The sequence below is a fragment of the Etheostoma spectabile genome, chromosome 9, assembly GCF_008692095.1.
Source record: "Etheostoma spectabile isolate EspeVRDwgs_2016 chromosome 9, UIUC_Espe_1.0, whole genome shotgun sequence".
NCBI lineage: Eukaryota > Metazoa > Chordata > Actinopteri > Perciformes > Percidae > Etheostoma > Etheostoma spectabile.
In genome coordinates this window covers 28,591,180-28,604,822 of record NC_045741.1, presented here as the reverse complement: position 1 = coordinate 28,604,822, position 13,643 = coordinate 28,591,180, and the positions used below count along the sequence as shown (strand labels likewise).

General features: G+C 39.7%; 2 protein-coding genes and 1 long non-coding RNA gene across 4 annotated transcripts in view; 1 reads left to right on the top strand and 2 right to left on the bottom strand.

Moving 5' to 3' along the window:
• Nucleotides 1-264, bottom strand: part of srd5a3 (steroid 5 alpha-reductase 3) — a 5,210-nt gene extending 4,946 nt beyond the window's left edge. Inside the window, exon 1 of the mRNA XM_032526045.1 lies at nucleotides 17-264. Within this exon, the coding sequence (XP_032381936.1) occupies nucleotides 17-264 (248 nt within the window). The remainder of the gene's footprint in view (nucleotides 1-16) is intronic.
• The window catches only part of LOC116695668 (uncharacterized), a 13,799-nt gene extending 5,490 nt beyond the window's left edge, over nucleotides 1-8,309 (bottom strand). Inside the window, exon 1 of the long non-coding RNA XR_004333517.1 lies at nucleotides 8,172-8,309. This is a non-coding gene — a long non-coding RNA (uncharacterized LOC116695668). The remainder of the gene's footprint in view (nucleotides 1-8,171) is intronic.
• Nucleotides 6,423-13,643, top strand: part of kdr (kinase insert domain receptor (a type III receptor tyrosine kinase)) — a 23,195-nt gene continuing 15,974 nt past the window's right edge. Inside the window, exons 1-10 of one of the 2 annotated variants that reach the window (XM_032525949.1) lie at nucleotides 6,423-6,721; nucleotides 7,493-7,586; nucleotides 7,677-7,879; nucleotides 8,667-8,788; nucleotides 9,547-9,712; nucleotides 9,963-10,102; nucleotides 11,283-11,466; nucleotides 12,644-12,758; nucleotides 12,930-13,096; nucleotides 13,191-13,347. In XM_032525949.1, coding sequence (XP_032381840.1) covers nucleotides 6,655-6,721; nucleotides 7,493-7,586; nucleotides 7,677-7,879; nucleotides 8,667-8,788; nucleotides 9,547-9,712; nucleotides 9,963-10,102; nucleotides 11,283-11,466; nucleotides 12,644-12,758; nucleotides 12,930-13,096; nucleotides 13,191-13,347 — 1,415 coding nt within the window. In that variant the 5' untranslated portion in view covers nucleotides 6,423-6,654. Of the gene's footprint in view, nucleotides 6,722-7,492; nucleotides 7,587-7,676; nucleotides 7,880-8,666; nucleotides 8,789-9,543; nucleotides 9,713-9,962; nucleotides 10,103-11,282; nucleotides 11,467-12,643; nucleotides 12,759-12,929; nucleotides 13,097-13,190; nucleotides 13,348-13,643 lie in introns of both variants that reach the window. The other variant, XM_032525948.1, reaches the window with a different exon arrangement.

Here is a 13,643-nt window from a genome sequence, read left to right as displayed (position 1 = left end):
AAAAAAGGACAGCTACCTTTTTGGGACGTCAAGTGCACGCAGCCAGTCGTCTCTTTTGAGGTTTTGTTTGGTCTTTCCGTACCGAATAAGATCCTGAAATAACACGTAAAGACGACATGTTTCATATTTTCTCGGCAGGTGTAATGATATTTTGTGAACGCAGAAAGCTAAAAGGAAAAATAAAGCCAGAAAAGACCATAAAACATCAGTAAAGCTCAAACCATAGCTAACTAAATCCCAGGTCATTTTCAAGCTTGTGGACATTGTTTTGTGCGACGCTGAATAGAGACCGTCGGGAAACGGTCACAATAGTTCCGGATGAAATTGATGCCAGGAAATGCCCTAATAAGTAATTTATTAATCGTAATAAGTTAGTTATATGCAAGATGGTGAAATATGTAATTCCATAGCTACTTATCTAACAAAAAGTTGATGTCATTTAGTTCTTGATTTAATTATAATAGTCTTGTAAGTAACATTGTATAGATTTTGTTCTTTCTCCTTTTATTTTTCGAAATAATACAAAAAAAATGTCCATGTGTCATAGTGTAATAGTATTCATATTGTGGCTGCAGCCAATGATTATGCAACTAACGATTATTTTCGTTTTAATAATTATCGGTTGAAATCATAGACTATTAATATTAACAGTTAACATTTTATATTAATAAAATACTGTCTATGGTTATAATACAATGTAAAAAGAAAAATTATTTTGCCCAACCAAAAATCTAATATCAAAAAAGAAAAGCAGCAAATAATTACATTTAAGAAGCTGAAATAAGCTTATTAAAGGACTTTAACGATTATTTGATTGTCAAAACAGCTGCTGCGTTAATTTTCTGTCAATCAGATATCCACTTTATCACTTTATCAACTTTTGTTTTTATCATTTCAGCTCTAGGTAAGATTCTTTACTAATGTAAAAGTAAGAGTATCACAATGTAAAAATACTCACATCGTTACAATTTTAACTATAATGGCCTAATATTAATATAGACTTTGGATCATTATAATTACGCATGAATTAACATGAAAGCTGCATTTTAATGATGGAGTTGGTGGAATTTTAACCACTTGGGAAAGTAAATAAAGCACTATAAGTGCATTTATTTTTTGAATGTAAAGTTCTTTTTCTGCAATGTATCTTGTAGACTATAACTACAGATAAATGTACAGATAAATATGCAGCTAATGCGGTGCAAGGGGAACAATATTTCCCTCGGAGATGTAGCGGAGTAGAAGTAGTAAGGAAGTTGAATCTAAGTGCATTTTCAAAAACCTCATCCCACTTTGATCTGCATCCCAGTGTTAGTGCACATGATGTTGTCCGACCTCATGGCCTTCACTCATGCTCATTTTTTGCTGAGCTTTCCACTCACAGGTCTCACTCGGTGTGTTCCTCCTCTCCACACTGCAGTAATGTGTCAGAGGAAAAGAAGTGTGTGTTGTGTGGAAGACTTGGTAAAGCCTTTGAGGCATTAGATTCCAGGATGCCTCTTAGAGGAGCACAGCATCCTGTCTGAGGAAGTGTGGACTGTTTCCTGCCCCCCTCCCTCCTGTGTCCTCTTTATTCATTTTTTACTGGACCAAGAGTGGAACTCCACAACCCCCACTGCTCCCCCTCAGTCCCCCGAAAATATTGCAGTTAAGATGGTGCTCCATGGGCACTGTAGAATGCAATAAAATAAGATTTGTGTTGCAGAAGATTCAGAATCTGTCAAAAAAATATGTCTTAAAACCTTTTCAGTGTAATAAGATAAGGTTTTTCGGTGTCCATGTGAGCTTTGAGATCTCCAGCACCTTTATTAGACACTGAAACATATGTGCTAGCAAAATATACAGTCAAATATAATATATATAAGGCAGCCTCTCGGGAATTACATCACGCAACAAAGTACCGTAGTATTGTGTGCAAAGCACCAGTCAATTTAAGTACACACTTAAGTAGAAGAAATGGGATTCACCCTTAATGCCATTGGTCCAATGAAAAACAGTGAAAATCGGACAGTTTCATGAATTTATAAACCTCCAGCCCCCGGGAAAGTACGTAAAAAGTGAACATGTCCGGGCAAAAGACGACGTTTGGTCACCACTGCTAACGTCAAAGGTAGGTAGCCGCTTGCGTTAGCTAGCTTTACGTTTACGCTACCAGATACAGTTAGCTAACGCCATACGGCTAACGCTAGCTAACGCTAGCTAGAAGGGCTTGTGGTCAGGGTTCAAACTTTTTTGTCCACCAGCCAAATGTTGGTGAATGTTCAAATTTTACCAGCCACTCCATAAATTACCATTGGTTTTTCGGCTGGTGAGTGAAGCAATTCTGCCAGACATTTTCATATTCTACCAGCATTTGGCTTGTAGATGGTGCTAATTTTGAACCCTGTTTGTGGTGACTTTGCCTGGAACGCTAGCAAGTCGTAAGTCGTGACTTGAAGTCGTGACTTACGGGCTAAAAACTATGTCCGGTACGCAGCGTTAAACGTGCAGGTTTCCAGACCGAGCTGCAGGAAAGAAACTAAATCAGTGGCAGAGTAGGCGGGCTTACCCAGTCTGGCCATAGTAATTAATACGGGAGCAAAGTAAGTAGGAAGTAACTTGATTACCGTAAGTATAAAAGTGTCAAATTCCATGTACGGAGCTAGGTTGGGGTTATGTATGAATCAGACAAACACAGGATTTTCATCCAGGAGGCCGAACACTCTGTGTCCCATTTTCCACTGCCAGCTCCATTAGCCCAAGTTTGACAGTGTGTAACCACGTGGGATCTACACTACTGATTTAACATAGAGCCTGCTACTCTTATTCGGACAGCATGACCCCCAGTGGATAAATAGGAATATTAAAAAAATTAAAAATTTATGAATTCTGTGCAAACTCCACACTTTGCAAAGTCATCAGTTAGGCCAGATTGGACCCTTTGGCGGGCTGGTTCTGACTCAAGGCCCGTATGTTTGACATCCCTGTATTGGTGTTTGGTTGTATGGTTTAGAGGGCTTGCTCTTTTTAATGAAACAATTTTTTCCCCTTTATTTGATAGTGGATAGACAAGAAAGGGGTAGAGCGATAGGGGATGACACGTAGCAAAGGGTCGGAGGTCGGATTCAAACCCCGGCCTACATGGGGCGCACGCTCTTACTGGGTGAACTAGTGGCCACCCTGGTCTCAGAAAAAAACTGTTCCTTTAACTGTGCTAAACTAACCTTCTCCTGTATTGATGCTGAAGTCTTTTCTGCTTCTCCGTATGTGGTGTGGTGTCTGTGTGCATTGCCATGAACATGTCATTGTCATTTCTTCTCGCTCTCTTTCCTCTTTTGTTGTTTTTCTCTGCTTGGTAATTACTTAGGTCAACGGTGTTGTGTTTAATGTGCTATAAAGTTGAGTTCAGTTGTAGCTCCAGAAAAGTCAAACTGTTTGATGACTGACCATTTTCTTTTACCAAGTTTTATATCTTTATTATTACCTGTTTTATTAGTCCTGATTTTAGACGTAACACATATTTTATGCTTTTTCATCTACATATTTTCATTCAGATTGTATTATATAAATTGCTTTTTATTTAGTAGCTAGGCAGGCATTTGTGCTCTTATAATAATGTCATCTTGGATTGTAGTTTGTGTGTTTGTATCCCCAAATCTAACTGTGCCCTCTTTTCTGGACAACAATGCAGAGTGGATACACAAGCACTCACCCCTCCCTAACTCTCTCTCTCTCTTTCTCTCTCTTTTTCTCTCTCTCTCGCTCTCTCAATCTTTCACTTTCTCTCTCTCTCTTTTTCTCTCTCCCTCAATCTCTCTCTTTCTCTCTCTCAATCTCTCTTTTACTCTCTCTCTTTCTCTCAATCTCTCTTTTTCTCTCTCTCTCAATCACTCACTCTCTCTCTATCTCTCTTTTTCTCTCTCTCTCAATCTCTCACTCTCTCTCTCAATCTCTCACTCTCTCTCTCTCAATCTCACACTCTTTCTAGCTCTCTTTTACTCTATCTCTCTCAATCTCTCAATCACTCACTCTCTTTCTATCTGTCTTTTTCTCTCTCTCTCTCAATCACTCACTCTCTCTCTATCTCTCTTTTTCTCTCTCTCTCAATCTCTCACTCTCTCTCTCAATCTCTCACTCTCTCTCTCAATCTCACACTCTTTCTAGCTCTCTTTTACTCTATCTCTCTCAATCTCTCAATCACTCACTCTCTTTCAATCTCTCTTTTTCTCTCACTAAGTGTCTCACTCTAGATCTCTCTCTCTCAATCTCTCACTCACTCGCTCTCAATCTCTCTTTTACTCTCTCTCTATCTCTCTCTCTCAGTGCGTCACTGCTTTGTGTGCATGCTCTTTGTGTATTGCATTGTGGGACGCTGACTTTAGAAATCCCTCCTGTGATCTCTGATCATAAACACAAGCAGTGCCAAGACAATTCCCAGCTTTTTACTTGTAAATACTTTTGAATAGGAATTGTGACGTAATATTATTTTAATGCAAACACTGTTTTTGAATTCAGAGAGCCCCTTCTTCTAGCTCTCTATAGTAGAACACAAAAACAAGTTAGTGTCTTTATGCTTTGTTTTTGTTTTTAACAGAAAGAAAGGACAACATGCTGCATTTAAAATGTGACGCAGACACTAAGCACATATCACTTATATTAAGTCCCAAAAATGTAATAAATCCCACACAACTTCAAACATTTCTCTTGCGTTTCCCACCAAATTCTTTAAAAAATCACTTCTTATTTGTCTCTTTGGCTTTGAGATGGACAGAGTTCAAAGCAATGTTGAATTGGGAAAACAAAAGCAGATAGAGAAATGGAAAATGTCTTCTGTTTCCAGCTTTTCCAGAAGTGGAGTTGGTGTGGAATGCCCTCCAGGAAGTGTTGGTTAGGAGGGGGGGTTAGGCGCTTTAGTAAGCTAGGAGTCCCTGTAGAAGTGACCAGGCCAGGAAACATGTGGATCTAGCACATAACATACAACCCCATCATCCCTATACACCCTACTGAATCCATGCCAGCATGAAAACACACACACCTCCTCCTTTTCCTCCTCCTCGGCAGGTGAAATGCTGTTTCCTGCTGGCATGTATTGGCACTGTCCCTAATGATCTGACAAATTAAGCTCTGACTTCCAAACCTTAACAGTTATCTTTGGGCAGGCAATGAAACTGCATCCATAGATTTAGTTGGTCCTGTTAGAAGACTACAAAATATAACATGTCATAGTCTTTTGTTGTTGTGTTACAGTTTACAGGTACGCAAATACAGTATAAATAGAAAGTGGAGTGGGTGGAGACCAAAAACTAAGCTAAAAAGGAAGTGAATGGACCATATTGTTCAGGTGGGCACAAGCATTACTCCAAATAAATGCTTATGTTGCTCCATATCTCCTGGAATGATAATAATGTATCCTTTATTAGTCCCACAAGGGGAAATTACAATTTGCACTCAGTTGTTATTACACACATTACACACAGGCCTGAAATACACACACATGCTCAGTACCTATATATGCACTAAATGGACAAATGTCAGAGTGTGGGGGGGGGGGGCTGCGATTGGAAAGACACCTCAAGCAAATGGGGGTTCGGTGCCTTGCTCAAGAGCACCTTGGCAGTGCCCAGGAGGTGAACTGGCACCTCTCCAGCTACCAGTCCACCACCATACTTTGGTCTGTATGTGGACTTGAACCAGCGTGTCCCTCCTGTTTTCCTTGGGTCAAATTTGACCCCTTTAAAAAAATGTATATATCTGAAATCTGGGTTTATTTTTAACCAAATTACCACAACAAATGGATTGGATTCCATACAACGCTCTTTGCAAATGCAATTGATCAATTTCATTCCTCTGATCTTAACTATTAGTCCAAATAATTTATAAGTTCTGCTTTTTTAACTCAAATATTAGGTACAGTTCTATATAACTGAGTATTATTGACCATGAATTCCAAAAGGTACTGTAAAACTAGTGGAAGTAAGGTGGCATTAGTGAAAACTATAAAAAAAAAGCCTGAAAAAGGGACAAATATGTCAAACTTTTGACAGTTTTTTAACCCAGGAGGACAACACAAGGGCTAAAGAAAAACTGAATGGATAGATTTTACTTGTATCATTTATACATATACTGTACATATACTGTATTATTGGGATTTTTAGTTAAGTAAAAACTTTCCTCCACCCCTAATTGTTACTAGGCCTACTAATTATCACTTCATTTAGAGGCTAATGTGTTTAGCATATCTAAAGCCTGAGAGATTAGCTAGTAGGCTGCTTATTAGACTAAATTGAACATTCAAACTACTGAAATGTCCCTTCAAAAAAAACAAAGGATCAACAACAGCAACAGGTCCAGAAGTGTAGTTTTTAGTTCCAGAAGGAGAGAGAGAGTCGCTCCTCCCCTGCTGCCCCCCCCTCTCCGTCCCTCCATCCTTTCTGGAGCAGCAGCTCCATGGGGACACACTTTACACTGTAGGCCTACTGCTGCTGATCCGCGTCCACTGCCGCTCGGCTGCCACTGGTTTTCATGACTTTGTGGCGCCACAAAATATCTCCGAAGTGGAATATAAACCATCACAAATCAATGGATTAGCACTGAGGATTTTTAGGATTATCAATACTATAGTGAAGCTTTTTTTTATTGGATGTTCATGAGGACTCTGTCTATGTCTTCAGTTGGATGATGGCTCAGGCGGTCTCTGTCATTCCACTGTTTGGCATTATTCTGAAAATCCTTTGCGTTGCTGGTAAGAGAATAAATTCAATGCTTATCACTTTTTTTTTTAGTCTTAACTGATGTCTTCAGATAAATAACAAACTATTACCAGAATGTTTTTATTTCTTTGTCAATTCTTCCGAAATGTCCTCAGTTGGGACTATGAGGACTGTTATAGGCCTACTGCTGAATACTGTTGGGATTTATGAACAGCTGCATGAATCTGTTCACTGGATACATTTAAAATACAAAGAGTATGAAAAAGTATTGCAGTGTGCAAGCTAATTTTTTCTGCCAGTCTTAATTCCAGTTTTTAGAGATGATCAGAGAGAAGTTAAACTAAGACAAACTTATATAATGCTCACTTGGTTGGGCCTAAAAGGTTTTTTTTTCTCCATACAATGCATTATGTGCTTTAGGGCCTGACAGGGAGGAGGTGGGCAGCCTGTATCCTCAGAAACAGGAACCCCACCTAGGCCACACTGTGCTTGGCTATTGAGCCTGACCCTTCCCATCTTCCCCTGCTTCCTGTTTTGACACAGCTCAGCCATTTTCTGCAACAGTGGAAAAATGGCCCCGAGTAGCCAGAGAGCCAGCCAAAAAATCAGCCCTTTAAGTTTCTTCATGCTTCTGACCTGATTTATTTTCCATAAAAAATGTCTAAGGACCATACTGTGCGTGTTATTGGGAACAATAAAGACCCCTGACCCCTTTATGTAGCTATTATTTGTCAGGGCCGTACAGGGTGATGTCATCTCTGTTGATCGTGTCTTTGTTGTGATTGAATTGTTGATTCCTGCAGCCATCGAACTGCGGTTTATGCCAGATCCACCACTGCTGGACATCCATGGCATTCACAGGATGAACAGATTTGACAACCTGGAACTGACATGCCGGTATGTATGAACGTTACTGGGTTTAATTTAATCCATTGATGCATACACAAACACACCGACAGACAGAGCTCTCTATCTCTTGACTCACAGAGGCCGACAGTACCTGAGGTGGACCACCCCTCCTACGAGCTCTCGCTTTTCCATCAGCGACTGCAGCGGATCGGGACTCTTCTGCACAGCGCTGCGCATTTCCAACGCCACTGTCAATGAAACCGGGCAGTACCAGTGCTCCTACAGAGACCTGAAAGTCGAAGATGGCAAGACTTCAGCAGCCGCTTATGTGTTTGTCCGCGGTATAACCCCTTTTAACCTTCTTTTTTTGGGGGGGGTAGCTGGAGTGATGGCAGTGGCATGATGGGACTGGGGTCTGTTGCGAGGTCGTGTTTACGTATTTGGTCAAGTTTAGTTAAATTGTTGAATTTCTTATGAGTAATATTACAGCAAATAGTGTCGCTGTCAACATTTAAATCCTAAAAATACCGTAAAAAATCTGAGATGACCAAATTTATAAGCAGCCAGTTCCACCCTGACCACCTCCTCACTGTGGCCCTGTCAGTGTTGTGTTGACTCCACTTTCTTCTCAACTTAAAGTGCTCAAATTATACTTTTTGGCTTTTCCCCTTTCCTTTATTGTGTTATATATCTTTTCTGTGTACGTAATAGGTTTACAAAGTGCAACAGCCCATAGTCCCCCCCCAGAGGGACTTACCATCTCCAACAGAAAACACTGTTAACAAACTGCTCTACTGTAGTCCAGCCTTTACTTCAGAGACAAAAATCTAGCTACAATCAGGACACATCCTCGTACTCTGATTCTGACTGGCTAGTAGTCCTTACCAAGCAATTGAGCATGTGCAACTCCAAACAAAGATGGAATATAAGTGTGATGTCTCACTCTGTAGCTAAAACAAAGAGCTCAACACACAGGGTGAAAAGAGGAGCTGAAGCAATGGGAATTCTTTTTAACTTAAACTTGTTAAACCTATTCTGATAAAACCTCTAAATACAATTATGAACCTGAAAATGAACCCAATATGAGCACTTTAATACATTGTCTGTTGTTTGCACATTTGATTTTAGATGACAAGGTGCCGTTTGTGCCGTCTGAGAAAGAATACGAGGTGGTGTTCATCCGTGAGGGAGAGCGGGTGGTCATACCATGCCGGGGCTCGGTGGAGAATCTCAACGTTACGCTCCATACTGTAAGGAAGAGTTGTTTCTGTTCCCCTCATATTCTTTCTTTGGGAAATCTAAAATGTTGCACAAGCTGGAGCAACTTCTGTAGCATGAAAGGCAAAAAACTCATATCTCAGCTCATATTAAGTGGTCTCAGATTTAAAAAAGAATGGTCGAAATCAAAGCAAAAAAACATGTTTTATAGTATGTGTCAAGCTTTAAAATCATGGGATCTTCAAAAATGCAACCAATAGTATCATTGCCTTCTGCATCTCCATATCTGGTGGTTGATGCATATGTTTTTCAAACTTCATGCCCCAGGTCCTGATACACACTTTCTATTATATTTTTTTCCTTCAATTTCCAAGCCCAAGACACAACAACGATGAGATCATCAAGGGTGTTTTTCTGACTTTATGTCCTCCTCTAGAGTCACAGTAGATGCTGTTACAGATACTGTAGATGTTGTAACTGTTTTCAATCCTGTTTTCAAGGAACTGTACTCCACACAAAATTTGTAAAACCTGTGGAGGGTCTCTTTTAACCAGTTGAACTGAGACAAAATGTGGTTTCAGGCAAACATGCTTAAAGGAACATTCTCAGAAGTGACATCAGTTCCTTATTATCAACAACCCCTGATAATTTCATATCAGTTTACAGAGCTTTTTCACCTTATGTGCTGTTTAAAATAGAAAAAGAAAGTAACAAGATCTTATTTACATAGCGAGAAAAGGGTGCTTGGTTTCTTTTTTCCAAATCAGTAAATGTCTGTGTCTGTCAGAAGTATCCAAATAAGGAGCTTCACCCTGATGGGAAGGACTCTCTGTGGGACGCCAGGACGGGTTTCACTGTTCCCAGTCATCTGATCAGCTACGCCGGCGTGGTGTCCTGCCAGACCCGGATTGGAAATGAGACGTTCAAGTCCCCTCTCTACATTGTTGCTGTTGTCGGTAAGATGGAGAAAGATTCACACACAGCAAAGTATTACTTGTAGTAATTGACTGTATGTGTGTGTTAGTGACGACCAACAGTGTGTGCGCGTTTGTGCGTGTGAGAGTGTGGACTGTAAGTAAGTGAAAGAGGGACTTGGTGGAGTACTGAGCAAGTGAGGCAGAGTAGGCGCAGAGAGAGAGAGTTGGCAGTCCCAGGAGAACAATGGGCCGTCGACTGACTGCCGTGTCTTACTTCCCTTTTCCGCAGGATACAAGATCTATGAACTCACCCTGACCCCCACGCATGTGAGGCTGTCTGTGGGAGAGCGGCTGGGGCTCAGCTGCACTGCCAAAACCGAGCTCAACGTGGGCATCGAATTCAACTGGACGCACTCCGGTCGCGCCCTGGTGAGTGCCCGAGGCTTCTCTGATCATTGTTTGTGATGGACAATGCCCTTGTACACTTAATGTGAGAGCCTTCTATCAGCCGCTTTTAAGATAGATAGATAGATAGATAGATGGAGGGATAGATAGATAGATAGATAGATAGATAGATAGATAGATAGATAGATAGATAGCTAGATAGATATACCAATAAAATGGGAAATTACAGTGTTGCAGCAGCAAAATCAGTCACAGCACAGAATATAAATATAAATGAAATACTAGGATACATTATAGATACATGCAATATACATGAAATAATAATAGGAATAAAATACAAGAACAAATATTTGAATATGTACAAGTCATAGATACAACAATGCTCGGCTCATACTTCTTTATCTCTACACCAGGTCAGAGTGCAAAGTTGACCAGATGGGTTTTTAATGTTGTGCCAGGTCACATAAGAAAAATATGCTTGGTAGGGTTGCAACTAACAATTGATTTCATTATAGACTAATCTACTGATTATGTTAATAATTATTTGATTCATTGTTTGGTTCCTAAAATGTAAGAAAATAATGAAAAATGTCCATCCCAGTTTCTCAAAGTCAGTCTAGCTTGCGTTTTCACAAACAAAGGGACAAAAACAAATGGGTTGTAAAATGTATGAAATCTTGAATTGAGCAGAGTTTGTGTGTGTGTGTGTGTGTGTGTGTGTGTGTGTGTGTGTGTGTGTGTGTGTGTGTGTGTGTGTGTGTGTGTGTGTGTGTGTGTGTGTGTGTGTGTGTGTGTGTGTGTGTGTGTGTGTGTGTGTGTGTGTGTGTGTGTGTGTGTGTGTTGTAGAGCCCGACCGATATATTGGCGGACCGATATTAGGCATCTCCCTAACCCTCAAAGATATTCAGTTCAATGTGATATAAAATAAAAAAGAGCAGGATAACCCCATATTTGAGAGGCTGAAAACAGCATTTTCTGCCATTTGTGCTTGATTACTTGATGGTGCTTGATTACTCTTTTGATTATCAAAATAGTTGATACAGATGATAGATGATTTTTCTGTCAGTTGACTTGGCGATAAGTCGACTATCACTGCAGCTCTAAAGCTTGGTAGACTGAAGCCATTGTTTGGTCATTTCTCTCTTCTGGTCTCAATTGAAAGAGTTATTCTGAAGGGTCCACATAATTGTCTCTCCCATGTCAGACCGCGGTGAACGGTTCGAGGACGAGCCACTCAACGCCCCACAAGAAGAAGCTGTGGAACTCCCTGGAGCTGTCCAACACACTCATAGTGGAGAACGTGACGGTGGATCACACCGGGGAATACACCTGCACTGCATCCAGTGGGCAGATGGAGAAAAGTGCCTCAGCATTTCTCAAAGTGTATGGTGGGTGAACTGAAAAAATAATGTCGTTGTATACTTTGTAAATAATGAAGAGTAAAGTATGTTGACGACAACTATCTTAACTAATATTGATCTTATCCACAAGTTCTTTCATGCTACTTACATTCATGAGAGCTTGAAGACCCTAGGACATGTTTTGATGTGTGTGTTTTTTTATTAGTGTATCTTTCCCTGCAATTCAGACATATATATTGTATATTTAAAGAATACTGTATGTGATATTGTTATGAATGTGATATAAAGACATGAAAGTAGGTCGGTTATGCTCTAATCATCACGCATTAGTGTCAATACTTCTCATTCAGCGGGAAAGGTTTTTTTTCTAGTTCCATCACTTTTCCTTTACTTTTCCCTGAATGTTTTTTTTGCCGGATAAGATTATTAGATCCACAACAGGGATAGAGACATTTTTGACTCATTGTCTAATAACATTTTACTAAAGTTTGTCAGTTTTGGGGCTCATTGTGAATCATAAAAGTTCACGAGGGGGTCCTTACATAAAACATCTCCACCTTTTCTTTCTTAACCCTCGTGTTGTCTTCCCGCCGACCTGGAAATATTTGTTTTTCGGAGTCAAAATTTAAAAACAAAAAAGCTTTTATCAACGTTATGGTCGTCTTTTTCGCCCCTTTTGTGTCTTTTCAATGTCTGTTGACGTTTTCTGAGACTTTTAAAATTTTTGTGGGTTTTTCCCAACATTTTTAAAGCTTTTTTTTTTTTTTTTTTACATTTGTCACATTTTTTTGATTTTTTTCTAGCTTTTTTTGACATCTTTTCACATTTTTGTCACTTTAATTTAAGTTCTTTCATCAATAGTTTTTTCTCCAAATGCTATAAAATTGAGAAAAAACACCCAAATTCATGATTATTTATTTAACTTGCACATTACTTTTTTGGACAATTTGTTTGAAAGAGACCCAAATTTCTGATATAGAAATTTGACCCAAAGACAACAGACAGACCGTAGTTAACTCAGCTAAAATATGGCTTCAACCAATAGAAAGCTCATGTTTCTTCCCCAGAAACAGTCATTGAAGTTAAATAGTCAGATTACAATACTCCTTTCAGCACTTTGACTATGTTTTATATCTCACGTAATGTGTTTTTCTTTATTGTAATCTTATTTCTATATTGAAATACTTTGTGATTGTGGTTCCAGAAAAGCCTTTTATTGATATGAAAGAGCCATGGACGAAGGTTTCGGAGGTAAATGTGGGAGATCAAACATCTATCTCTGTCAAGTACTCGGCCTACCCGGAGCCCGACTATAAATGGTACGTTCTCAGTAGAAAAACGAGTTGCAGCAAAACAACTGTTAACCAGCCTACTACACCTCTTTGGTAGCATGTTAAGAAGTTATAGTCGGATATCTTTCCGCGTGCATGTTGATCCAGATACTTTATGTTACAGATGACTTTGATCAGTCCTTTTGGTTGTCTGCCCAGGTTAAAAAATGGCCTGCCGCTGAAGGATGATTACAGAATAAAACAGAGAATCGATGCCCTGATCATCCGGGGAGTCACAGAAATGGATGCAGGGAATTACACAATGGTCCTGACCAATAAGATTACCAAAGAGGAACAGAGACGCTCTTTCCAGCTGCTCGTCAATGGCATGTTTTCACTCTACTTTACCTTTATTTCGTTTCTTCTTAAGCTGCTTTTTTTGTTTTTGTGGTGATAACACGTTGTTGTCTTCTTCCACAGTTCCTCCTCATATCATCGAGAAGGAGGTGGCGGTGGACACTGATGTGTATCCGTACGGCAGCAGTCCCACCCTAAGGTGCACGGCCCGTGGATTTCCCACACCTGCACACATCCAGTGGCAATGGATGTCTAAAGAGGACTGTCCAATGGCCTTCCTGTAAGTTACCTTACTTCAGTGTGTTTGTGAGAGAGATCTTTTTTATTAGGGGAAGATAAAAGCACAGCATGGCTAGCAGCTAAATATGTCTTCTCCTGCTATACTACAAGGCAAAATAAATAGAGAATTTTATATATTATCATTTTTATTTTTCTATTCTTTTATTTTTTATTGTTTCAACGTACCCTTTGAGCGACATGCACATAATTCTTTTAGTATCTACAATTATATCATAAGTATCCTGTTTACTTGTATTATTATATCAAATGTATTTACTCCTTGTTGTTGTTTATATG